The sequence below is a fragment of the Dipteris shenzhenensis genome, chromosome 2 (assembly GCF_047967505.1).
Source record: "Dipteris shenzhenensis isolate YYH24624 ecotype China chromosome 2, Dip_SZ_1.0, whole genome shotgun sequence".
NCBI classification, from domain to species: Eukaryota; Viridiplantae; Streptophyta; class Polypodiopsida; order Gleicheniales; family Dipteridaceae; genus Dipteris; species Dipteris shenzhenensis.
This window is the reverse complement of record NC_141597.1, coordinates 32,680,720-32,707,498: the sequence shown is the minus strand read 5'-3', so window position 1 is coordinate 32,707,498 and position 26,779 is coordinate 32,680,720. Positions and strand designations below refer to the sequence as shown.

At 45.9% G+C, this 26,779-nt stretch overlaps 1 protein-coding gene across 1 annotated transcript; it reads left to right on the top strand.

Moving 5' to 3' along the window:
* The first annotated feature begins 328 nt into the window (after window positions 1–328).
* LOC147904634 (protein S-acyltransferase 21-like) lies at window positions 329–25,927 on the top strand. Its single transcript, XM_087387720.1, has 9 exons — window positions 329–754; window positions 1,653–1,766; window positions 1,873–2,289; window positions 2,444–2,512; window positions 2,623–2,694; window positions 23,123–23,251; window positions 23,341–23,421; window positions 23,548–23,742; window positions 23,950–25,927. Exons 1-9 carry the CDS (start codon window positions 710–712, stop codon window positions 25,222–25,224), a joined length of 2,397 nt encoding a protein of 798 aa, XP_087243846.1. The 5' UTR covers window positions 329–709; the 3' UTR covers window positions 25,225–25,927.
* The last annotated feature ends 852 nt before the right edge of the window (window positions 25,928–26,779 follow it).

Sequence of the window (26,779 nt, the reverse complement as noted above, 5' to 3'; positions counted from 1 at the left end):
CAGATGAGAGGCATGGATTTTGAGGGTGAGCAACTCCTTTGTCAGCTATGATTTCTTTACTAGAGGAGGTTTGCCTATTGCCAAAGGAGTGAGGCTGGAGCTCGAAAGAGGGGCTAGCAACCATTTCTTAACCAGAGAAGGTTTCCCTATTGCCAGAGGAGTGAGGCACGAGCTCGAAACAGGGGCGAGCAAACAGGGCGAACGAGGGGTGCGACCCAGGGATACAACTAGCCTTGTGGGCTCCAGGAGGGAACTGGGGGGGACCAACCCAAGACAAACCCCATATCCATCCATCCTTGGATCTCTCGCAATGCGCTATTTGATTTTGTTGTCGTCACTTACATCGTGGCTCTCATGTGCACTGTTCCGCGTTTTTCAAGCCCCCGCGGCCGGCATCCAAGTTCCTCACTGCACACAATCACATGCAAACAAACAAAAAAAACCCAGCTTCAATCGCCAGATTCTCGTTCCTTTTGCTCACTCCTGTCTCCCCCATTTCAACTTCGCCAAATTTCTTCCCTGCATTTACACGAAAACAGAGCTCCCCTCGCTCCACCTCATGATCGTTGACACATGCTTCGCTTCACGCTACAAATGGTCCTCTTAATAATCTCGAATTGAAGCATTCTCGCAGTGCTTCGCATATTTATGTAGTGCCTCGTACTATTGAGTGGCCGGCCACTCCACTCTGGTAGCGGACTTTGCCCTAATGGTGCGGCGCCATGGCTGGCAACTTCCCGCTCACACGTACCAGGTAGGATCATGTCCTCTCTATGCCTCCTCTGCGTTCAAATTTATGCTTTCTATAGAGAATAATATATGCTGGAGTCGTCCTTCAGCGTCCGCTTCACGAATCCTAGCTGAACTACGTCTTACAACCAACCACCCTTTTGCAGGAAATCGTCAAATTAGAAGCGAAAGCCCTTAGCATTTCTCGTAGCCCATTTTTTCTAAACGTTGCTTGCCAGAGAATGCTCTGATGGGCTAGTGAATGAATTATAGGGTCCTCCATGGATTTGTTTCGGTCATTTTAGCGGAAGCCCAATCGATCATTGGTGGAGGGGGTATGTGTTTTCTGCTGGCACAGGGCCTGACCTGCGGCAGGCTTATTGGGCCCGCGTATCAGCCACTATGTGTACGTTTTTTGGCGGCACGTTCCTGGCATGTCTGACCATCCATATCCTGTCCAGGAGTCATCATGCCAAACATTTTTATAGGCTCCATCTTGCCTACCTCTTGATTAGTGAGAACACGATGGTCTGTACATTTTAAGAGGAAAGGATTTGACTTTTATACGTAGGTATACTGCTGTAATGAGCCATGGGGATGAGAACTTCAAGTCAAAAAGTGTGTCGTTTATAGACTTTTGGATGTTGGGATTACTGCTCTTACTATCTGTCTCTTGTCCGAGCTTTTCCTATTTAATGATGCCTGACTCTAGGAACACACTTAAACTTCTATGACCACGAATGTCATAAATGATGCAGCACTCGCAAATGTATCAAACGGCGTCATTTCCAAGCTACATCTTCTGAGCAGGGCTAACTATTTATCCTGCAAGTTTTTTCAAGACGTGAAACTTGCAAAGCATGAATCGCAAACTCGCAACAGTGGATCAGTCAATATTGATGAATGAAGCTTTTGTCTTTCAGGTTGTGGCAATTACTGTGTTTTTCCTCCTAGCAACGGCTTTCTATGTGTTCCTTGCTCCCTTTTTGGGGAATTCAGCTTTGGAGTACGCTGCCATTGCAGTTTATTCTTCAGTGGTATGCTCCTTTTCTGGAGGATTTTGGAGCACCTTTCAGATGGAATTTGTGTGGGATTTTGAAATTATCATATATTATAAAATATTAATATGGGTTTACCTTACAGGCACTTGCAGTTTTCCTCCTCTATGTGCGGTGCACAGCTATTGATCCAGCAGATCCTGGAATTCTTGATACTAGTTGGAAGTCCATGTCTAAGCAGGAAAAAGAACCTTTATCAGAGGCATCGTTGGTTCTTTCTTTAGCTCAGGGTGCGGCTGGGCAGTCTCCTCGATTGTCAACATCTGGAAGGACCTCCACTGTACCTCGGTATGGTAAACATTTGGACACAGCTGCCGGTTCTAAAGAAGGGAAAAGATGGTATATGACCAGGCTTTCAGGGGATCAAAGGAGTCTGCCTTTCTTTCCTAGTCTAGGATGTTTGCTGGGATGGCTTGTAAAAGATGATTGTAGGAAGGACAACATCCAGCATCAGTCTGCTGCAGATGAAGATGTGCTTTTTTGTACGTTGTGCAATGCAGAGGTGAAACCTCAGGCTTATTTTAGCAAAAGCTTTCTACCACCTCTTCTGTGCAGCTCCTTTCACTTGATTTATAGGAACTATGATGAGTGTGTGGAATGTTATCCCGGAAGCTTTCCCTAATAAAATATGTAAGAATTTTTTGTTGGCACTGCAGGTACGCAAGTTCAGCAAGCATTGTCGTAGCTGTGATAAATGTGTTGATGGTTTTGACCATCATTGTCGGGTATGGGCCTGCGATGCTCACATGCAGTGCTATTCATGCGTGTTTGGTTTCTTTAATTTTTAAGATGAAGATGTGTGGCTTAAATTCGTTACTCAACTAATGGTATGCAGTGGTTGAACAATTGTGTTGGAAAGAAGAACTACGTCACATTTGTTTCCCTTATGGCTACATGCCTTACTATGGTAAGCAACGAATGCCATTGTCTTCCTGTTGTGCATTCTGTAGAATTTCGACTGGAAGGAGTATGCTCACGTTTTATCGATATGCCAACTGAACATAATCAACAAACAAGTGTTTTGTGTCAATTTGGTATGGTTGGATAGTATTTAAACTTGAGAAGATGGTTAGAGCATTGTGTTTATCCCCTCATAATTTACTTGACCTGGAAGTATTGTTTTAAAATTCTCAACTTTGGAGAGGGAGAGATACTTATGTCGGGTTTAAAAAGCTGATGTAATGCTGGTTGGTGACACCCCAGTGTGAAGAAGGTTCAATTTGAAATATTGTTGAACTTGTAGAGATCTTGAATGAACCTTTGTATAAATGAATGCTCAAGTATGTGCGGGTGTGTGAATTTGTATGTGTGAGCATATACATATATAATGTTCTACACCCATCGTTGTGCGCTGATGACATCAAGGTGAATGTAACAATAGCTAGCCCCTGCTATGGGTGGAGTTTATGGTTTTCAACCTTGTGAGTGACTATCGTGAGATTGAAACTGCATCGTGTCTTGTGTTTTGAGAGGACGAGCTTGGGTATGTTCCTGGATTCATGTAGATATATATTAGTATCTGTGGCACGTTGCATTTAAACACAGGTATGCCATTTGGAATGCATTTGCTTCATGCCATGGGGCTGACTGCTCTCATATCTCCTTCCACCATTCCTTACCTCCCCGCCCATTCCACATATTACCAATATGACTTCGACCATTCCTTGGATCTCACATATGGCAGCTCCCTCGCCACTCTCTTAGAGGACATAGACAGCCAGCCCACTCTTGATGCCAAAGCCCAACTCTTCGCTTACTACATCCACACATCACATGATGTCATACTAGTGGAGTTCACAGCCCGTCCCATGCATACAGACATCTCATTCCAGGTCATCACATACCTGGATAGGGTGCAAGATTGTGACAGGCAGACAATAGCTACCATGGAGAGCCCTCTCATCCTCTATGCAGCTAGCGGCCAATGGAGATACGAGTTGTCGGTATTCACAAGCCCCCAGATGGTATGTCCATTGATCTCTCTTCGAATCAGTAATCCTCAGATGCACGCACTCTACGACCTAACATGACAGGAGATCCATTGGGTTATCAGGGATAGTCTATGGCAGGTTTACATTGAGTAGATAGGCGTCTGACGCAGCCGCATGCTACTAAGATGGACCTTCTACAGAGAATGATTTCCCCCATCTCACTCAGGATGGTTTCATCCGATGACCAAGATATTTGCAAATTCATCTATCACATGCACGGATAGCCATTGTGAGCTTCAGACATTATCCCACAGGTTCCACGTTGAGACTGGATGAGAGGTCAAGGCTCCGCAATGCCATGATAAGCTAAGACCCTATGTGACATGCAAGAGTTGGAGACGGAGGAGCACAATATGCCCTTTGTACTATGAGATACGTGGGATATCCCATTACCTCTTTGAGCATGGGTTTCAGGACATGCGACTATCCAGATCAGAGATGTGCTGCCCTCTTTGTGCTAGATGTCACATGACGTGGACACACGCTCATGCAACTGGTCATTGACTATCCAGATCAAAGATGGGTTGCTCTCTTTGTGCTAGAGGTCACAGAACTTAGAGACACACTCATGCGACTTTGTACTAGAGGTCACAGGACTTAGGTACACACACTAGCGCACGACCAGGATCACATGCAATAGTGGATCACAGACTTCTTCAGAGGAGATGAGTCTACACTCAGCAGCACCGTAGAGCACGGGATCCCAAGCTAGCTCCTCCTACACGCCAGACCCACGAGAGGACATCTATTGGTACAACAAGCAGACATCCTATTCATGACACCTACTTGCAACCTCATGGAGAGAGGCCATCTAGTGGTGTTCGAGAGTGAGACCTACAGAGTAGCTAGAGGATGGTAGACACAAATCTCAGACATGCATCAGAGGCACTCGGACTCTAATTGGGACCTCCCATGCCCATTCACATCTTCAGTCTGTCATAATAAAGCCGAGTGTTTCTGCTCCTGCACACAAGGCATAGGGTAGATCAAGGAGTGATAGTTGTACAGATATTACAGCTCATCAAATCCTAGACATTGATCAAGGGTATATATTCTCAATATTTTGAGGTTTCCAATGTTTTAGCATTATCCCTCAAATACTTCAGCTGTCTCATTTATGTTATTTGCACTTCAGGGGGCCTCTAGCTCCCCTACACGATATCCCATTATCACTAACTTTTTTGACAGGGCTTCTTGTTGGGTTTTTATCTTCATACTTGTACCTTCTATGGGAGTGCTGGTGGTTGGTAGGTGGGCCGGGGCACTTTTTACTTCCCTTATGGAAGGTTTTTTTTCCCCAGGCTAATAATAGCCCATGTGACCTCATTCTGAGGCTAGGGGCACTCTGTTTTTAGCCTAGTTAGCACTTCGTGCTTAGAGGTGTGCTTAGTAGGCACAAACCTATCCTTTGGGTTGTGTGCATATCTTTCCTTTGTACTTGCACATCTTTTATTTTCTATTGCAACACACTCCAGCAGTGAGAGCTTCACTCCCACTTGTGTACTCATTCCCTTGCTTTCTTGCTCCCGTATTTCTTACATTTGGTATCAGAGCTCAGGCTCCACACTCCCGTGAGCTCCCCCACTGCATTCCCCACGCGAGGAACACTCAGAGACGACATCGAAGTTCTGATTTTTTGCTGCAGCAGCTGCAAAACAGTTGGCCGCCCTCTTTTTCAGCACCTGGGAGCTTGCTCTCGCACTTCCGTCGCCGAAAACTTCTTCGGGGGGCCTTCTAGAACTGGTGCGCAGCCTTCTATTGCTGGTGCGCAGCAAAAACAGCGAGATCCCGCCCTGTTTCAGCCACCCGGAGGCTCCAAAGTTGGTGCGCACTGTTTTTCTTGCTGCAGCCGGCCTGTTCCAGCCCTGTTCGAGGTCGCTACTGCCCAAAACTGCTGCGCACTAGTCTTCTACAGCCCGTGGGTAACAGCAAACTCTCTTTTCAGTCGTTTCCTTCCTTCCCGAAGCTTGTGGGTACCTGCAGGTGTCCATTTCAGGCTTGGAAATTGGGGATTTCGACTCCCGTGAGGTGCTGTAACAGAAATCAGCGTGTGGACAGCTTACATGCACTCTATTTGTTGAGACATTGCCTTCCAGTCAAGGGGCTTTCTGTATTTTCTTTGTTGTATGCCCGGTTTATGCTTGGTACAGCAAGAAAAGTGCCCGTCCACTCAGGAATTGAGTGCGAAATTGGGGGATTTTATGCCTAATTCAGTTCAGAATTTTTGAGGTGCATTTGGAACAAAAAGGGGATGCTTTGATCTCAGTTTTGACACTGAGAAGGGATTTACAGATTTGGGACAGCAAGTTAATGCAGTGACATTGCTTTTGTGCAGTGGAAGGGTGAAGTACTGAGGTTGTGCCCGTCTCGGAAGAGATTTTTATTTGAGGTCTCTATTTTATTTCCTTGCAGGTGATCTTTGCAGTGACACATATTGCCATGGGGAAAGATGGTGTGCTTGATTTACTTTCAGCCGAGAACAAACTTGATGGCAGTAACAACTACCCTTTGTGGTCATACATGATGAAGCACATACTTGTAGCCAATGGGCTGAGCAAGATTGTCGAAGGTACTGAGGTTAGACCTGGTACACGTGCTACATCACAGGATGATGACTCTGCTACTACTTCTACTATCACATCTGGTAGAAGGATACCTCCTCCACCACCGGTACCATCCACTGAGGCTTAACAAAAGTGGGATGAGAAAGATGCAAAAGCACATGCGATGATTGCATTGTCTGTGAAGACTGGTATTATTCCACATATACGGTCTTGCCAGACGGCAAAGGATGCATGGGATTGTTTGGCTAATTTTTACCAGGTACGAAATGAGGCCAAAGTTGCCTATCTCAAAAGGCAACTAGAGCATCTTGTTATGCATGAGGGAGATGCTATGGATGATTTTCTCACCAAGTTCAAGGACTTGCGTGAACAGTTGATCTCTCTTGGGGAGGAGATGTCAGATGGCTCCTTGGTCACCATTATCCTTAATGGTATTCCTGATTCTTATCAGTCTCTTGCGTCCACGCTGCGTCTTATCATGAAAGGGAATCCAGACTCTTTCAAGCTTGATGACTTGGTGCAGGTGTTGTTGCAAGAAGAGCAATCAAGGGAGAACAGGAGTATCTTGAAGGAAGGGGATCAAGCCTTTTATGCAGGGCAAAAGGGGAAGGAAAAGGCTGAAAATAAATGGGCTGGAAAAGGCAAAACAGCACATAATCAGCCCTCTCCCAGTGTGGAGAAAGAGGATGCAAAGGGTAAGAAAAAGGGCAAGTGTCACTATTGCAGGAAGCCAGGGCATTACATCAGTGAATGTCGCAAGAGGCTTGCAAAGGAGAAGGAAAAGGGCACTAAATCTGAAGCTAATGTTGCAGTCATGGATACACATGCAGGTGAGAAGCAAGAAGTTGCAAATTATACTCACATTACTCATGATGACTATGATGAGGAGTGGGCATTCATGGTAATTTGCAGCTATGATCCTTCCATGCATGATGATGTTTGTCTCTCTGTGGCTAGTACTCAGGAGTGGTACTTTGACAGTGGTGCTAGTAAGCACATTACAGCGCAGAGAGAGTTATTTTCAGATCTTGTGACTACCTCACAGGGAGGTATGGTCACATGTGCCAATAACTCCAGCTATCCGGTGCAGGGAGTTGGCAAGGTTGTATTGCATTCAGCCCACGGTGGCTCCTTCACATTGAGTCACGTGTTGTATGTGCCAGGTATCAGGAAGAATCTAATATCCGTCCCTGCGGTTGCCTTGGGAGGATTAGATGTGAGATTCTCAGGACCCAAATGCACAGTGCATGATCTTGAGGATGCAAGTACCATAGTGGCATCAGGGACACTCCGCAGAGGGTTGTACAGGCTGGATCATTATGCAGCAGGTTCTCATGATGCTAGGGCAGTGGTAAGCACGGAAGAAAGGGCCAATACTGAATTGTGGCATGCATGGTTTGGTCACTTGAACTTCAAGAGCTTGCAGAGACTCCATACACATGACATGGTGGTAGACATGCCACATATACATGCCCTTGGTAGACATGTTTGTGAGGGGTGTATATTGGGAAAGATGCATCGGGCTCCATTCCCGAAAGATGCCACTGTAAGGGCTGTCCGGAAATTACAGCTTATACACAGTGATGTGTGTGGTCCCATGAGGACACGCAGTCTTGGTGGTTACTCATATTTTATCACCTTCATTGATGATTTCACATGCTTTACGTGGGTGTATCCTTTGAGGCATAAGTCAGAGGTGTGTGCCAGGTTTAAGGATTTCATTGTCATGCAGGAAAATCAAACCTCAGAGAGGGTGGGTACTTTGCGTACCGATAGAGGTGGAGAATATATGTCAGATGCCATGGTTTTTTGGCAGAAAAGGGGATTATTCATCAATGTACAGTGCCATACACCCCTCAGCAGAATGGGAAGGGGGAACGCAAGAACTGTACTAAGATGGAAATGGCACGGTGTATGATCAAGGCTAAGGGCCTGCCCCCAAGTTTTTGGTTGGAAGCAATCATTTGCAGCAATTATGTGTTGACCAGGTGTCCAACCAAAGCTCTCCAGAACATCACACCTTATGAGGCATGGACAGGCAGGAAACCTTCAGTTCAGCATTTGAGGGTGTTTGGATGCATGGCATATACACTTATCCCTGAGCACAAGCGGGGGAAGCTTGATGACAAGGCTGTAAAATGCATTTTTGTTGGCTATAGCTCTGAGAGCAAAGGCTACCGGCTGTACCACCCAGGTACACGGAAGATTATTGTGAGCAGAGATGTAGTATTTGCGGAGGATTCAATCCTGCCAATGCAGTCCATTAGGCAGCAGCCTGCAGTTTATTCACGTGACATCTTTGAGTTTTTATTGCCTCAGAGGGAGGAAAACACAGCCCCACATTTGGTGCCTGTGGAGGAGCCTGTGACAACAACAACGCAGCCCACTAATGTGCAGGAAATCAATGAACAGGAAATTACAGTTGGTTTGCAGCCAACTAATCTTGATGTGCCTGAATCTTCCAGAAGGGTACCTAGGTGGCTCACAGAGACACTAAAGGACAGCCCTCTTGATATGCCTTTGTCAAGCAGGACAAGATTGGGTGCACGCAGAGCTCAGGGTCTTTGTACTGAGTATGCTTTGGAGAGCACAAGTCATGAGGAAGAGCCTGTCTCTTTGGCTCGCACGAAGCATATAGAGGTGCATTATCATTATGTCAGAGAGAGACTCTTAGCAGGGGAGATCAGCATGTCTCATGTGTCGACACACGACAATGTAGCAGACATCTTCACCAAGGCATTACCTCGTGATAAGTTTGAGAGCTTTCGACAGCTTTTGAACTTACTTCCTTTCGGTGATTGAGGCTACATCCCTGTATATGTACATACACCACACATCACTCCAGGGGGGTTTGTTGGGTTTTTATCTTCATACTTGTACCTTCTATGGGAGTGCTGGTGGTTGGTAGGTGGGCCGGGGCAGTTTTTACTTCCCTTATGGAAGGCTTTTTTCCCCCAGGCTAATAATAGCCCATGTGACCTCATTCTGAGGCTAGGGGCACTCTGTTTTTAGCCTAGTTAGCACTTTGTGCTTAGAGGTGTGCTTAGTAGGCACAAACCTATCCTTTGGGTTGTGTGCATATCTTTCCTTTGTACTTGCACATCTTTTATTTTCTATTGCAACACACTCCAGCAGTGAGAGCTTCACTCCCACTTGTGTACTCATTCCCTTGCTTTCTTGCTCCCGTATTTCTTACACTTCTTCCCCAGGCCGCGCCTCTTCGTGGGATGTAGGGACAGCAGAGCAGCGTCATACACAGGCTGTTGAGGGAAAAAGGCTCAGGTATGAAGACTCTTATCAGGAGTTATTGGCACAGCTTGCAGAGGCCAGGAGCTTTTGCAGGTTGGAAAATTCCCCAGGAGAGAAAGAGCAAGAGAAGGCCCCTTCTGTAGCAGCTCAGAAGGAGGCAAGCAGGAAAAGATCACCCAGTCCATCTCTTTCTTTTTCATCTGGGCATGTCTCTAAAAGGAGCAAGAAATCCCATCAGGAGAGCAAGAAAAAGAAGAAGAAGAAAAACTCTTCTTCCTCCTCCAGTTCTTCTACTGCTTTAAGCTCCTCTTCTGCTAGTTCCAGTTCTTCCTCTTCTTCCTCTGAGCCTGTACGCTCCAAAGCTGGAAAGAAGACAAGGGAGAAGCAGAAGCAAGCTGCAGCAAAGGCATTTGAGGTAGGAGAGTTTAAGGAAGGAGGCAAATCAGTAAAATTTGTCACCTATAATGGCCAATATGGTCAAGGTCATGCAGCTCATCAGGCAATTTGATGTAGCTTTTGGCTCTGAGAACTTCTCTGAATCATCCAAGTTACGCATGGTTAGTGTAGCTAAACTAGCCTACAGCATGCTAGTTTAGGTCTAGTTCAACATCCTAGTAATGTAGAAATGGCAGCAAATGAATGCAAAGGTAAAGGACAGCATGTACGTTACAGAAATTCATGAGCTGAACCATCAAACCTGGACTTGTGTGCAAATCCATAGCTAGTGAGGGGCTGCACCAGCAGCAGAGCTAGGAAGGGAGATTCCTAGGCTAGGAGAAAACAACCTAGTTCAGCCTAGAGCTAGTCAAGCTCAGTTGTAAATGAGTGACCACAAGATTGCATTAAGAGTGAATGGGTACATAGTACAGCAGGGCCCCCTTTTATAGGTGTGGGCATGGCATCAATTACAAGTCTACTTATGGGATGGCCAGCCTATGATGCCACGTGGCAACTTATGGCTCCCCCTACTTAAAGAACTATTTATTTACAAGCCATTAAAAGGCCCACCATTCTAAAAACTAAGTAAGTAAATTTACCCTTTGTTAGAGTCCCCTGGGCCCAAAAGAAATTTGCCCTCGAATTTGCAATGGCTGTAACAGGGAATTACAATGATAGAAATGGAAAAGTAACTCATTTCTGGTCAAAACATGTTTGCAGCAACAATGATGGTAGTATACAGAGCATTGCACAATAAGTGTAGGATTGAGATTCCAGAAAATCCATCCATCAGGCTGAGGCTCAAATCTGTCAAGAGATCAGCTGAGTAGACGTTGTTGGAAAGGTCACCTCCCCATCTGTAAGCCCCCATATGAGGAGAGCATGGGGGGGGTGAACCTAAGCACAAAAGCATGGTACCCAGGTGCTAGTGAAGGGCCTGGCAGAGGCAGCTCAAGGCGTCTTCATGGCAGGATGCAGTCGCGGAATAGGCGACCCGGATGGCAAGGGTTGCAGGCAGGATCTCGACCTGCAGCAAGCCCTGGACAAGGCGCAATGACAGCAGGCCAGCACAGCAGGCTGGAACAGGCCTCACATGGAGGCAAACAGTGGCGCAGGGCCACGTGGCAAGGTGGGGGGAGCAGAGGCTGGGCTGGACCCTGTATATATAGGGCATCTGCCCTTGAAAGATGGGCCAAGGACCCTTGTAATGAGAGCCCCAAAAGGGCAGCCCACAGTCCCATAAATGGGGAGCTGTGGGGTCGGTTTTGGTCGGCCAGGGGCAGGTTGCTGAACCGACCAGCAGTCGGCCCTTTCTAGGGCTGCTGGGTCGGTTGGCTGGCCAGGCCCTTGGGGCCTATATAAAGAGGGCACTCAGGCCTGATTTAATCATCATCTGGAGCAGCCAGTCCACCGGCAGAAGGAGCAGCAGCAGGGCTACCTTTGGGCCTATAGTCAGGAGGAGAAAGAAGTACCTTGTGCTGCAGACTTAGCTTGCAGGAGGCTGCCCACCTAGGCTGGTTTCCAGACAGCAAGGTGGAGAGGATCATTCTGGACGGAAAGTCTACAGAAGCTCGAGGTGGAGCACGCGGACTCGAGTCTAGAGATAGCCAGCAGATAGGAGAAGGACTTTGTGGTAAGATCAGAGGACCACACCATTGGTGGGACTCTGGATCTGTCTCTTTTGTATTGTGTCCATATTTGTGGACGGAAATATATATTTAAGGTGGTTTCTCTATCTGGTTGGTTCATTGTCTATTGATGAGTCTGCACATCTATTGAATGCACATAAGTAAAGAAGTCTGTGATTCCACACCCACACCGCACACTCTGTGAGCTCCTGGGCATTACTATAAGTCTTCCGCTGCGTGTACCCTCTGTTGGGTTGATTTCTAACATGGTATTAGAGCCCAAGTAGGAGGCTCACAGGTGTGGGAGCCTGAAGGCAGGGACCTTGCTGAAGGACGACCCTGATTTAGAAGCTCTAGGGAATCGACTTCCACGACTGGAGGATTGTGCCCTTGCGAGAAGGAGGGTGACTCAGGTTCAGTTGGGTGCGTTCAGAGTTCTGGTTTACTGAAATTGAGTTTGGTTGACTTTGCTGCGTGGTATATACAGCAGAGATGTCGACCTCTACAGCCTCTTCAGCCCCTGCTTTCCCTTCCTCCTCCTTCATTTTTCTCTCTTTCACTATCCCTAACTTTGGAGAGTCTGGGAACCTGGACGGGACTAATTACCCGATCTGGAAAGTGAAGATCCGGAGTCATTTAGTGGCTTGGAAGTTGTGGAAGCTGACCACGGGAGAGGAGTCGAAGCCGGAGGACATGGTGGACAGTAAAGGGGAGGTACTCATGGCAGTAGACAGAGAGGAGCTTGAAGCTTGGGAAGAAAGAGATGCCCATGCCCTGGCAATAATCATAGGGACTACGGCGGACTCCGTTCTTCCGCATATCCAGCTGGCCGAGACGTTAGTAGAGGCGTGGGCCACCGTGAAGGATCTGTATGAGACAGACAATACCTCCCGGATTGTGCTTCTTCAGCATCAACTCTACAATCTTGATATGGAAGAAGGCGATACGGTACATAGCCATTTGACGAAGGTCAAGGTGGTGCGGGATCAGCTAGCAGCAATTGGTCAGAAGACAGACTCATGCCATCTGGCCTTGATGGTACTGAGGAGATTGCCTCGGAGTTTCAAGAGCTTTGTTACGGCTGTGACAGCAGGACAGAGGACCAAACCTCTGACATTTGAGGAGTTCTGTCCCATACTGCTACAGGAGGAAGCTCGGGAGAAGCTCTACAACGAGGATAAAGATGACAAGGCGATGCTGGTGAAGGATTCCGCTGGCAAATGAAAGGGCAAGCCTAACAGTGGCAAGTCCAATAAAGATGACTCTGACGACGAGGGGACTTCGAAGAGAAAGCACAAGAAGAAGTGTTTCTATTGTGATACGCTCGGACATTTTGCAAAGGACTGCAGAAAGAAAAAGGCGGATCTGAAAAACAAACAGGAGTCTGACCCAGATCCAGAGGGAAAGGCCAAAGCAAATGTGGTAATCGAAGAATTGTTCCTGGTGACATCACCGTGTGTTATCGAGGTTAGATATGTTGATCCAGAAATCACAGTAAGGATGTCTGACATAGAGATGTGGGTCGACGAGGAGTCAGATGCCTTTGTGAAGGTGAAGGACAGTATGGAGCGCTTGGTACCTTCCAGGTGTGTGGCTATTGACACTGACACGAGGGTGGATTCTATGGAAAGCCCTGGGGTCTCATGGTCAGATGGATGCTGGATTTCAGAAGGGGACAGTACAGGATTACACAGGATCTTGGCGGGTGCCTCATTGAGGTACAGGGTTTGCTTTCAGAGCGAACATTCAGGCAGTACAACAGTCTGGTATGTATTTGATATTCTGCATTTGAGCCTTTATAGCATGCTGTGGAGAGACTCTGCTCTTCATTTGTCTCAGGTGATAAGAGTTTGGAAGGAATTGGCCTTCTTCGAAGGCAGAAGGGAAAGTATTGGTGCTTCTTCAAATCTTGGACGCAGATTGCTAGAAGGTGATGGACAAAGAGTACTGAAGCCAGAAGAGTACCTGCTTGAGAACTTAGTGAGAGTTCATGGTCCAGGTTATCTGGAAATATTCATTGGTTGCAGACCTTGCCAAAGGAAGGACGGGTTGAAACAGACCCTCAGAGCATGGTGCCTGGAAGACTCCAGGTTGTTCACTCATTATGAGGGGGACGACTGGAAGATCGAGTCAGCTGGATTGCTCGAGTTCAGAGGCGGGAACGTGACTAAAGGAGGTGGTACCAGGAGGTGCTACCAAAGATGGACCTGTGTACCAGGATGGTGTGCGGAAGCGGAACCGGACCTGGTGGAGCAGGAGCCACTGGATGAAAAGCCAGGAAAAGATTTCGACACCAAAAGGTTCCAGAGGACTACGAGCAGGGAGTTACTGGAGCATTTTCATCGACGTGTTGGCATTGGGCCGAGATGTGTCGGTGAGAGGGGGTGTTGGAAAGGTCACCTCCCCATCTGTAAGCCCCCATATGAGGAGAGCATGGGGGGGGGGTGAACCTAAGCACACAAGCATGGTACCTAGGTGCTAGTGAAGGGCCTGGCAGAGGCAGCTCAAGGCGTCTTCATGGTAGGATGCAGTCACGGAATAGGCGACCCGGATGGCAAGGGTTGCAGGCAGGATCTAGACCTGCAGCAAGCCCTAGACAAGGCGCAATGACAGCAGGCCAGCACAGCAGGCTGGAACAGGCCTCACATGGAGGCAAACAGTGGCGCAGGGCCACGTGGCAAGGCGGGGGGAGCAGAGGCTGGGCTGGACCCTGTATATATAGGGCATCTGCCCTTGAAAGATGGGCCAAGGACCCTTGTAATGAGAGCCCCAAAAGGGCAGCCCACAGTCCCATAAATGGGAAGCTGTGGGGTCGGTTTTGGTCGGCCAGGGGCAGGGGGCTGAACCAACCAGCAGTCGGCCCTTTCTACGGCTGCTGGGTCGGTTGGCTGGCCAGGCCCTTGGGGCCTATATAAAGAGGGCATTCAGGCCTCATTTAATCATCATCTGGAGCAGCCAGTCCACCAGCAGCAGGAGCAGCAGCAGGGCTACCTTTGGGCCTATAGTCAGGAGGAGAAAGAAGTACCTTGTGCTGCAGACTTAGCTTGCAGGAGGCTGCCCACCTAGGCTGGTTTCCAGACAGCAAGGTGGAGAGGATCATTCTGGACGGAAAGTCTACAGAAGCTCGAGGTGGAGCACGCGGACTCGAGTCTAGAGATAGCCAGCAGATAGGAGGAGGACTTTGTGGTAAGATCAGAGGACCACACCATTGGTGGGACTCTGGATCTGTCTCTTTTGTATTGTGTCCATATTTGTGGACGGAAATATATATTTAAGGTGGTTTCTCTATCTGGTTGGTTCATTGTCTATTGATGAGTCTGCACATCTATTGAATGCACATAAGTAAAGAAGTCTGTGATTCCACACCCACACCGCACACTCTGTGAGCTCCTGGGCATTACTATAAGTCTTCCGCTGCGTGTACCCTCTGTTGGGTTGATTTCTAACAGACGTGGATACTGCTCTACTATTGATGATGGCTGACAGGATGACTCATCATCAGGTAAGCCCTTAAATTTAATGTAATATTCAGTATAAGATCTATTTCTGAGTATCCTGTCCCTGAATCCCATAATTCTTTCAGGTATGTACTGAATTGGACCCTGCTCATCCATTGGAGGCAACTCTTCGAAAACCTGATCTGTGGAAACCAGTGATGCACCCTTTGGAATCTCCAATTTCTTTGGATCTGTATCTGCTGGCTCATCATGAATACGAGATATTTTTTCCCTGGGATGTATCAAGGCACCTTGAGATAATGTCTCACATCCACCTGCCTCCATTGTTGTTTCTGTATCAGCAGATGCACTGAGTACAAGTCTGGACAGGCACATAAACAGTTGCATGGGTAGTACCAACGCCTGTTTTACCCTGTGAGTCAATTCTGAAAGCTCAGCACTTGAATACTGAAGAGCATGCTAGGAAAATCAGCCATAACTCAGACAGAAAACAGAAAGGTTCCCTAGTGCTGCACGCACATCTGCTGCAGTGAGACATCCACTGTCCTTTATATTCTGCCGTGATGTTGCAATAGTTGGCACAGCATCAGCATTAAGAGCATCCAAAAAAGAATTCTCATTATTATCAAGGGTAAACTTGAGCTAGAAGAAGCAATCTCCATTGGGTAGGCATCTGTATTCCTCTCTCAGCAAGATGAGTAACCATCATTGCATACCCATCAGAGTTGTGACACCAATCTGCGAATTTACAGTGAAAGAATGGACTGGTAGTCACCATTAGTTGGTTAAGCCTGGCAGAGGCAAGCCCAAGAAAGACAAGTCTGATGATGGAGTGGACGGTTCAGATGAAGAAAACAAGAAGAAAGAAAAGAAGTGCTTCTACTGTGATTTAGATGCTCGTTTGGGAGAGACTAAAATGAAATTGTTTAGACTTCACAAGCAGTTGTAGCTTGAATGAAGAGATTTGGGACTAATTTTTGATTAGCCTTCTCCTTTAGTGCTAGCCTTCGTCATGGCTGAGTTTGCCCTTCACCTCCGGAGTGATGGCAGAAACTCAATACGAAGACTTTGTATAAATGGATGCTCAAGTATGTGGGTGTGTGGATTTGTATGTGTGAGAGCATATTTTTATACTATGGTCTACACCCACTGTTGGGCGTTGATGACGTCAGTGGGGATGCCATAGTAGCTAGTCCCTGCTATGCGTGATGGAGTTTATGGTTTCCAATCTTATGAGTGACTATCGTGAGATTGAAACTGCACTATGTTGTGTTTTAAGAGGATGAGTTTGGGAATGTTCCTGGATTCATCTAGGTATAAGTGCTTCTACTGTGATGAGCCAGGACATTTTGAAGAAGGCTCATAAGAGGAAGAAGGAGGCTAGCTCAGAGCCAGAGGAGTAAAAAACTAATGTGGTGGTCACATAGGAGCCTTTCTTGGTGACATCTCGTGTTGTTCAGGTAAATTATGTAGACACCAGGATGTTTCACATTGAGAGATGGCCAAATGAGGAGTCATGAACCTTTGTGAAGATGAAGGACAGCATTGAGTGCCTGAAGCCATCTAGGTGCTTGGCTGGTATTGCTCACACAGAGGAGGATGCTGTGACTTAGAGGGGGACATCACAAGACTACACATGGAAGCTGATGGTCCAGGTAATCTAGATTTATGCTTGGGATTTGATTCCTCGTGTATGTTATTTGGTTGCAGACCTTGTCAGATGGAGGATTGATTGAAACAGACCTTGGGAGCATGGTGCCTGGAGGACTTGTATAATGAGGGGGACAGTTGGAGGATGCTAGTGTGGAGTGCTTGAGTTTGAAGGGGGGGTATGTGAGTGAAGGAGGTGGTGCTATCTAGTGTTACCAAGGATGGACTTGTGTACCATGGTGGTGTGCTTATGCGGAAGCGGACCTGGTGGAACAAGAGCCATGGGATGAAAAGCCAAGAAGTGACGTTGACATCAAAGTGTACTAGAGGGCTACGACACAAGCTACTAGAGTATCTTCATCGATGGGTTGGCATCGGGGCAAGATGTGTCGGTGAGAGGGGTGTTGGAAGTGGTCCAGTCGCCTCCCCATCTATAAGCCCCCATATGAGGAGAGTGGGGGGGGACCATAGGGCTAGGGGCTGCGGGCAGTACCAAGGCTACCATGTGGGTAGAAAACTCACAGCACATAAGAAAAATACGGGAGTGCCACATGGGCAGCAAGTAGGCTGCCATGTGGGCAACACAAAAGAAAACATACCTAGCAAGGGAGGGTCGCCTTGGAGGCCTGTGTCTGTACGGAAATGCCATGCAGGCTGTAAGGATGCTGCAGGGTAGAACAGGCTGCTACAGATTAGTGCTGAGGTGGTGCAATATGTGCGGATGTCAGACAGGACAGGTACGGATCTGCTACAAGGCTGTACGGATATGCTGCCTGGGATCTAGGGGCTGAAAGTGCCCTGGACAGAGGCGGATTTGCAGGGAATAGGCGCTCCTATGGTTGCGCATACTTGGAGGGGTGTTTGGGCCTGAAACAGGGCCGGTTTATGGGCAGGAGTGCTTGGGCCAGTGGTATCCCGACACGTGGGCAGGCAGGGCCAGCCATGCATCAAAGAATGTTCCCCCACCAGTCGGCTGTTACAGACTAAGAGCAGATTGGAGCAGAAGAAGTTCAGCCAGAAGGGCTTCCACAAGTCCAAGGGAGGTGGCAAAGGACCTGTAGACATAGCTCACAGAAAGCTACACACGCCTAGGCTGACAGATAGGCAGCAAGGTGTAGGGATCAGGAATGGAGACTAAAGTCTACAAAAGCTCGGCAAGGAGCACACGGGCCTAGGGATCTAGACGTGCCACAGAGGTAGTAGGACGACACTTTTTGGGATAAGGACAGAGGACCACGGTTTGGTAGGACTCTAGACTTCTTCTGTATTGTGTCCAGTTGGACGGAAATATATTTTGGTTGGTTTGATATCTTTTGTGAAACATTGGCTACTTGCTGGCTTGCACACAGACACATGTTTGTGGAGTACACAAGGAAACAAGTTTTGGATTCTATAGTTAAACACTTTCGCGTGTAATTCGTGGGATGCTTTATAAGTCTCCTGTTGCGGGATACCCTCTGTTTGGGTCATTTCCAACAGAATGTAGTGAAATGAGAGTCTGCGAAGGCAGCTGTTTGAGACACCTTACTTAAGTAGCAACAAAGAGCTAGTAAGGCTCTCAAAATCAGAGTTCGCAGGGTTTCCCGTACCCCATCTATTGTCGTTGATGCCATCATTTTTGTGACCACTATTCTAGGGGTACACGAGCATGGGACTGAGGGGGCCTGGGGTGTAGGATGCGACCTAATAGAGACCAGCTCTTGTTGATGTGCTTAAAAGAAACCCAAGCTCAGCTGGCGGCAATACACAAGCGCACAGCTCTCTGGCATAATCCACAACTCCATTTTGATGAGGTTTCTTAGGTGGAGAGCAAACGGGAATATCACACCATTGCGAACAAGTTCATTTCGTCCTATGATATTTCGTCAAGAGCATAAAGCATTGTTATTGGATAGTTGGTATCATAGGAATATAGACTATTGATGTGACCTACCAAATAATTTGTCGTCAGGTTGTTTTCCAATCGGGCTACTTGGATGCAAAATGGTCTCTTCAGACCAATTGAGATTTTGCGTCTTAAAAGTACTTGGGAGTTTTCTTTGTAGGAAAAACCTCAATGATGAGACCATCTATGTAGGCTTGACTGAATAGAGGGTATGTTGCGCTTGCCAGCCTTGACCGTCATTGCTTTCAATTTAGGGTACTAATGCATAACCACTCATGATCTTTGGCTTGTTCATTGTGTAGCTTTAGGGATGCGTGTTTGATATCAACGGTGGTGAAAATGGAACAAGAGGTAGGGTGAGGTAGCTATGAAAGGTCTGGTGTCGGGTGGTGAGAGATGTCATAGAGGAGGACGCGTGCATATGCGTGCCAGATGGCTGGTTCAATGAGGGGAAACGATGCCTCTACTCAAGAAACTTCTGCCAAAGGTCCTTGAATCAAATAGAATGTTTAGTAATTCCTCCTCATTTTGGCTGACCCATTGAAGGTGAACTTTTCTTGATAGACGGATATTCGAGACGTGTTAAAGATCATAGCCTTAGTTTGTCCGAGGTTGATCTTCAGGTCATGTGTCTCATAAAAAGTTTGAAGTGAATCCAAGTATTGCTGGACATCCTCGATCGAGGAGAAGAGTATACTCCTATAGAAGATTGTACCACGAGAGCTCAAGGGGGTCAAGTTTCTACATACAATATCGAAATCAAAGATCTGACTAAAAGTGAGCATGATTTGCCTATTGTCATGATGCATGACTTGAGATCATCAATGTATAGGCCAAACAAAGTCAATGATAAAGGGCAACCCTATTAGACCCCAAACTTGCTCATGAGCTCCTTTGTCCATCCAATTGTCGTCTTGACTTTGTGTGATACCCACTCATAGAGTGTCCGGACTATCCAAATGATGTCTTGGCTATTCTCTAAATCATGTAGTCACTTGAGTAGTCAAGCTTGTAGCACCATGTCAAAAGTCTGCACAAAGCAATAGTAAGCCCTCTGCTTCCGTGCCCTAACCTCCTCAATGCCACCTCTCCGTGTGAAAATGTGGTCGATCATTGCATGGTATACTTGAAATCTTAACAGCTCTGAAACCCTCCCGTTCTACTAACTTGAGTGTGTTGAGGCATAAACCTTGGGCATGACATGCCCAATCATAATGGTCGTGTAGTTTTCCAGGCTCATGGGATAGCCAAAAGATCGAGACAATGGTATTAAGGATCCAGGTGTGAGGAAATCGGTGCTAATCGCTTGTTGGATAGCTTTACTAAAATCGTGCTCTATGTTCAAGACAAAGGAATACATGATACCAACCTCCGGGTAGAGGACCCCATGGGTCTACACTACCACATGGTCATGATTGGTCATGTCATCGCCAAGGTTTATGGTGCCGTACTGGAAAGACAGATCAGCAACATTACAGAGGAAATAGGACAAATAGCGCATGGGTAGGCAAACTTCCGCTGCAACAAGTCTAGGCTGAACCACATTTTACTCTCAAAGCATCATTGAGGATGGCTAGGCAAGACTGCACATGGTGGACTATTGCCTTATGAATTTCAGGAAAGCATTGACACTGTGCCTTGTGCTTGCCTAATCAAGAGATTATTTGACTATCTGGGTAGTTGCAGCACTATATGATGTACAGATTGCAAGAGGGTGTATTGGCTAGGTTCGGACAACAGGAGTATAGATAGAGGAAATCAATATTATTATAGGGGTTAAGCTAAGTTGTGTGTGTGGAAAATTTTGTTTGGCCTCTACATTTATGAGCTGTCCAAGTTTATGGACACTTTTGGTCACAACACACTCTTGTGGAGAGGGGTCACCATTGAGCTAGACAGTGTTATTGGTTTCTCTTTACATAGGTGATCGGTTTACAGACAACATAACTTGGAGTGGTGACACTCTAGTCTCATAAGGGAGGAGTTTGCCGTGGTGGGTCTATCCTAAGCATCTGTCTCAACAAAAAGTCAAGTCCTGAAAAAGATATACATGCGATGAACTATCTCAGTTGGCTCTCCACAATATATGAAGATTTTGCTCTTGTCACTCAAAAATAGGTCAGACTTGCAGCTATGTATTGGGCTTCTTTTGGGCTCTAGATCTTCTCGAGGGCCAAGGGTATCAAGTCATTGATCAGCACACAATGTCTTAGCCACGACATGAGATCTCGGTCCTCCTTACAATCCGTTTGTCCTGAGGGGTCCATATCGATTCATGTAGGAGATTGGTGGCAACTAAAGAGCATGAGCTAGTCATAGGTGGGAGATTATTTGACTAATAGGGCTACTACCCATCCAAGACAGAGGATGACTGGGGTGATAGGCTATGAATAGTGGATCATGGATATGCTCCAGAGGTACATTCATGCCTCAGGTCCCATCTCCCATTTGGCAGTTCTATCTTTGACATACACATGAAAAGGTGTGTACTCCAAAGTGTATGTGCATGAAGAGGCATGTACCCCTTGTGAAGGGTGTGACCTTTGATGATAGGGTACATTACAATAGGAGTCTCTTCAATAGAGTGTCTCTTGTGAAGGGTTGTGCCTCATAGGAAGTGTCCCGTCGAAAGGGCATACCCTTCCACAAGTGTCCATTCATCAAACAATCCATAAGTCTAGAAATAGAGAAAGGAATACGTCACAGATCGTGACAGAATACAGGGACAATGATCTCCTTCAATGGTAAAGCTTCCCATGTATGGAATATCCCCCATCCTAAAAGCCAACTTAGGTAACAGCTGTACATGTACCAGTACTAACTACTAGACTTTCAAGCCTCTGGTGACATGTTTGAGCATTAACTTCCAGCTCACTGATGAGATGCACGAAGTGTCTCTAGAAGTCATCAACTCGACTTACATGATCATAAGGAAAGTCTTGCATTCCTCTATGGTTTCACCTTTGGAATTCCTGTTTCTTGGAGGGTGATCGAAAACCAAACAGCTATATCACTGTTCAAAACAAGGATTGCTTGTAAGAAGCTACCTTCATTTTCAACGGTACAAGCTCTGTAAAGGTAGTAGGGGTTTTGTTTCAAGTCTCTTTCAAGTAGCACAATTATGTCTGCACCTAGAACTGAAGGCCATGACAATCTGATATCTGGAAGGCAAATTTGCTCATTGGTCTGCAGATAGTATTGTGCGAGTATCCTCAATTTTGTTGGCAAACTGGCTATTGTAAAGAAATTCTCAGTGGTCAGCCAACAACCACTGTATAGGGTTCTATTGTGCTTCCATCCTCATTTTCTGGAAGACTGGCTTAATGCTTGTTTATACAAGAATTGGTGATATTAAACTTGTGCAAAATAAGGGTTGAGGACCCTATTTGTCTAAGACAGCACAAAGCTACCCCCAAATATGGTGGCTTCCAAGAATTTTCATAATATGTTCAAAATGATTAACTTGAAGGCTGCATCTACCATGATGATGATGATGCCAGGGATGTCTATGACTATGATGACCTGTATGATCATATCAGTGACTATGTCTACACATGTTTTTTCTCTAGCATGGGTTAGGATGCTCGCTTAGTAGCTCCACCATTTTGCTCATTGTATTAGGTTTTCTATCAGTCTCATAGACCCATTGTTCTTTAGCAAACCTTAATAAACTTTCTTTCTTTGTTTCTTTCTCCCTCTCCCTCTCTTTCTCACGGATGATCCATAGTAAGCCATCGGGTTCCCCATCAGATCACTTAGGCTAAGTTCGGGGCATCTCCATTGCAGTTAGATGCGGGCATTCCAGACTCTCACTTACTTATACCACGTGCTAGACTATGGCTTTGTACTGTAGGGCGACGTAGACTGCGGCACACTGGACAGAGAGGGAAGACGCATGGATCACACTAGCTGACATCTCATCCATGTTCAGATCCAGGGTACGACCGGACAGGAGTTACTGTGGTGCTTGTGAGACGTGGAGCCGTTGCCAGGAGGTCACGACAGACTACACTTCCAGACAACAGGCAACGATCTATCACGGGCTTTTTGTTGTCTCTGGGCATACTTTGACGTCTCATTCCGTGTGTGTGCTGTTTTGTATTGTATTTGGGTTAGGTTATATCTGCTGTGATGATGATGATGTTAGTGGGGACTATGACTCTGGTGATATCGATGATGATGATGATGATGATGATGTTAGGATGCTCGTTTAGTAGCTCCACTCCACCCTTTTGCTCATTGTATCAGGTTTTCTATCAGTCTCATAGACCCATTGGTCTTTAGTAGACTTTAATAAACTTTCTTGCTTTCTTTCTTTACGCCTGCCCTGAAGTTTAAAGAAAAGGGCATCTTCTTTATTGATACTCTTTTGTATGTTGTACTTTGAAATTCTTTGAAAGGCATAACTGTATTTTCTCAACAATTTTCTTGCAGATTGTAATGATTGGATTCATTCTGTTTGCAATCTGCAGCTTGTTCTAGATTGTGGTGTTGGACTGGTGGTGTTCATTCGATGCTTTGTTGACAAGAAAGGCATTGAAAGGCACATTGTGGATAGGCTTGGCAGTGGTTTCTCCAGAGCACCATTTGCTGTTGTTGTGGTAGGTTTTCATGAGCCAGATGATAGCTTTGATTTCTATTTTAGGTTATGGTCTTGGTCAGCTCAATATTTGGTTCTTATTGATTGCAGGCACTATGTACAATGGTTCCTTTATTGGCTTCTGTACCTCTAGGAGAGTTGTTCTTCTTCCACATCATACTTATCCGAAAGGTGTTTTGGTTCTAAAGTTTGCCATGGTCCGCTAGATTGCGTATAGAATGAAAAGGTTGGAGAGTTTGGGTTGATGAAAAATCTGGAATATGCAGCAGTCAATCTCAATGGCTTCTTATTTTGCAGGGAATCACAACCTATGAATATGTGGTAGCTATGCGAGCACAGAGTGAGCCTCAAGCAAATCCAGATGCAGAGCAGCAAAGTGTACCATCTTCTCCAACAAGTTCAACAGCAACAGGATTGAGTGGTTCTAGTTCACTTGGTCTACAATACAGGGGAGCCTGGTGCACTCCACCAAGGGTGTTTGTTGAGCATCCGGTGAAGTACCATTACTTATCAAGCTTATCCCAGAGTCATTTGACATCAAAGATTAGGAGGATTAAGTTTGAGTTGGGGACTGATGGGATCCAAGGATTTGAATTTGCAGTGGAGACTTCAAAAGGATGTTTTTGTTTCATTTGGATTATACTTCTTGGTTCCTGTCATTAATAACGTGTTCTTTTTTCCCCTGATGATTCAAAACAGGATGAGGTGGTTCCACACTTGGGTCTAGGTCCGGTTCCATCGACTGTTGATCCAGATGCCAGGATTGCACATGGGAGGACTGAAAACAGATCACAGAAGCGTGCAGTCAGAATCAGTGCATGGAAACTGGCAAAGCTGAACCCAAGTGTGGCTGCCCAAGCAGCGACAAAAGCCAGAGAAAGCTCATCTATACTTCGCCCTATAGGATCATGTGACTTGGGGACTACAGAAATCGAGTATATGTCTAGTAGCAATGTAAGTACTCGAAGTAGTATGAGTGCAGATTATGGACAGATGGGCAGCAGAAGGGGAGTGAGGCAGGATATAGGATACTCGCCCAAGACAGCATATCCTCCCAGCCGAGCCACCAGCAAGGATGAAGGGGATGCAGGGACATTAAGTAGAAGCAGTTTGAGCAGCCCAGGCCACACCACTGCTAATACATCAGCTGCACTGAGCCCTCTTCCATTAGAAAGACGGTTTGGGAACACAGGTGTGGTCCCACGACTGAAAGCTACAGGCAATCCTGTGGAGGGATCCTCATCAGCAATGGTTGACTCGGCTAATCCTAGGCACAGTTTACCAATATATCATACCACTAGACTCTCCGTGTCATCTATTGAGCACCCATCCTGGATTGGCACCACTCCTGTCAGCGATGGGTATGAAGGTTCAAGTGCTGGAGAGAGTGTGGATGATCTGCAAAGGAGCGATACCATTGTGGTTGATGTCCAAGCAAGGCAGGATCAGGCTAGCAGCAATACAAGGGAAAGCAGGACTGCAGTTTACTGGGATCGTGCAGCAGGTAGGTTCATCTCTGTACCCAACAGGAATCACCTCATTAGAACATCAAATCTTTTTTCAAGCCAGCCCTGGGTTAATCCTGAGGCATCATCCACGGGAGCTTTAGAGAACTCTAGCTCGGTAGAGGGAGACACTGGTCATGCCTCGCCTTCTGAAATCCTATTTAGTGCTCAGTCTAGTGGACCAGCCTCACGTATTTCATCAGAAAACCTTCTCTACACTGGTACTTCAATCTTCTTTGGGGGACCTCTCAGCATGCCAGTACCAGGGAGCACCAGAAAGGAAAATTCACCAATTTCAAACACTGATAACCCTCTGAGTCCTGCAGCTAGCAGGAGTGTTGTCTTGCCCAGGCAAGGGACTCAGGAAAACAGTTCAATACGTGGATCAGCTGTCCGGTCTCAGTCTCCTGTTTTTGCTCCTCGATCCATGCAAACAAATCCAATGTTTTCACAGTTCACTTCATCTTGACAGTGGTGTGATTGCTTGCCTGGATCGTTTGCTTACTAAGCTGGTGGTACCTTATTTCTGGTACATTCAAGTTCAACAGTGCACTTTACCAATGTTTCTCCTGTGTTGTAGCGATTGGGAAAATTTATCATGGCTTTATTGGGTTAACTGGCTGACGTTCCAAAGGAATGGATTGCGGCTGCAAGTATGCCGTAATGAGCCAAGCCTTTGGAGCCATTTGCTGAAGTGTGCAGTAAGCAGCAATCCTTGCAGATATCAATTCCCGGAACCATTTCACCTGGTTTGACATCAATGAACAAAATGAAACAGCATACCATTGTCTCCTACAGGTATTCTTTCATTCGTGAAGGGCTTGGCTGTCTGTCTTAACTTCTTCTTTACAACAGGGTAACCTGTATGATTCTTACATCTTTATATAAAGGGGGTATGGATAACTTGTGCCAAGTGATTGAACGAGCACAAGCCATAATTCGTATAAACAGGTCAAGGGACTGGCAACAGGACTGTTCACACTTTAAACTTTAGTTCAAAGGTTTAAAGAGTGGCATTTTGATCAGTTTCCGTGTTGTTTGCATTTGTTGAGGCTGCATGCACACATGCAAGAATTTCTTGCTTGTGTATTGAAACTGAGAAACATTTTAGGGCTTATTGATGAGTGAGTCATCTCACTAAGATAGATTTGGAAGATTCGAAGTCACCCATTCGAAAGCTTGTTTCACAAGTTTTCAATTACAGATAAATAAAAGATAGATTCAAAGTTTGAAGAGTCGAAAAATCAGTCTTTTGCATTTTGATTTTTGTTGGATGAAATCTAAAAAGCAAGACCTTGATTTGAAAAAGAAAGGTGTACAAAAGTTATAGATGCTGAAGATGTCCTTTGTTGGTTAAACATTCTTCTAGAGAGTTCGTAACTCTAAGAGATTCTTTATTTCAACAAAGCATTGGCTTTCTGATGGGCACGAATTGTGCTGTTTTTTGATCAAACTTCTACATTTTTACTGAAGTGTGAGTTTATGAAACAATTGATTGTGAGACTTATCCAATTGGTCTTCATAAACTTAGTCAGGTTACAAGATTCATAGATGCCTTATGTGTTCCAAACATTCCAAACTTTAAGGATTTTATGTACAAAGATCCAATTTCATTTGGTGGAGGAATGCATCCTAGAGAGTTTTGTGAACTTAATTGTACAGCCAATGGAAGCTATTGCAGTTTCTTGGATCGTCAATCTTCTTTAGGTTTAGATGTTGATAACGACAACTACTTGAGTATGCTTTGTTTAATCTTATACGAATGCCTCACATTGACTTGATGTGGAGTGATTACTTCTTAATTTTGTTAGTCGTTGCACAAGATTGCATTTATCTCGTGATTTAGTAATTTAATCCTATTACTTCTCAGAAAGGGCTATAATAAAGAAAAGTAATGAAGAAATTTCGCTTTGTCCTATGTTGGACTCGTTATATCTTTGGGGTAATCCACTCATTCTTTTGGTTGGGCCAAGATGATTCCTATGATATAATGAGAGGCATCCACATGCATACGAAAATAGCAT

What these genes read in the sequence shown, in the direction of transcription:
- LOC147904634 (XM_087387720.1), top strand. Translation starts at nt 710, where the DNA reads ATGGTGCGGCGCCATGGCTGGCAACTTCCCGCTCACACGTACCAG. An exon ending in CACCATTTGCTGTTGTTGTG is followed by an intron (nt 23,252 to 23,340) that starts GTAGGTTTTCAT and finishes TATTGATTGCAG; the next exon opens with GCACTATGTACAATGGTTCC. An exon ending in GGGTGTTTGTTGAGCATCCG is followed by an intron (nt 23,743 to 23,949) that starts GTGAAGTACCAT and finishes GATTCAAAACAG; the next exon opens with GATGAGGTGGTTCCACACTT.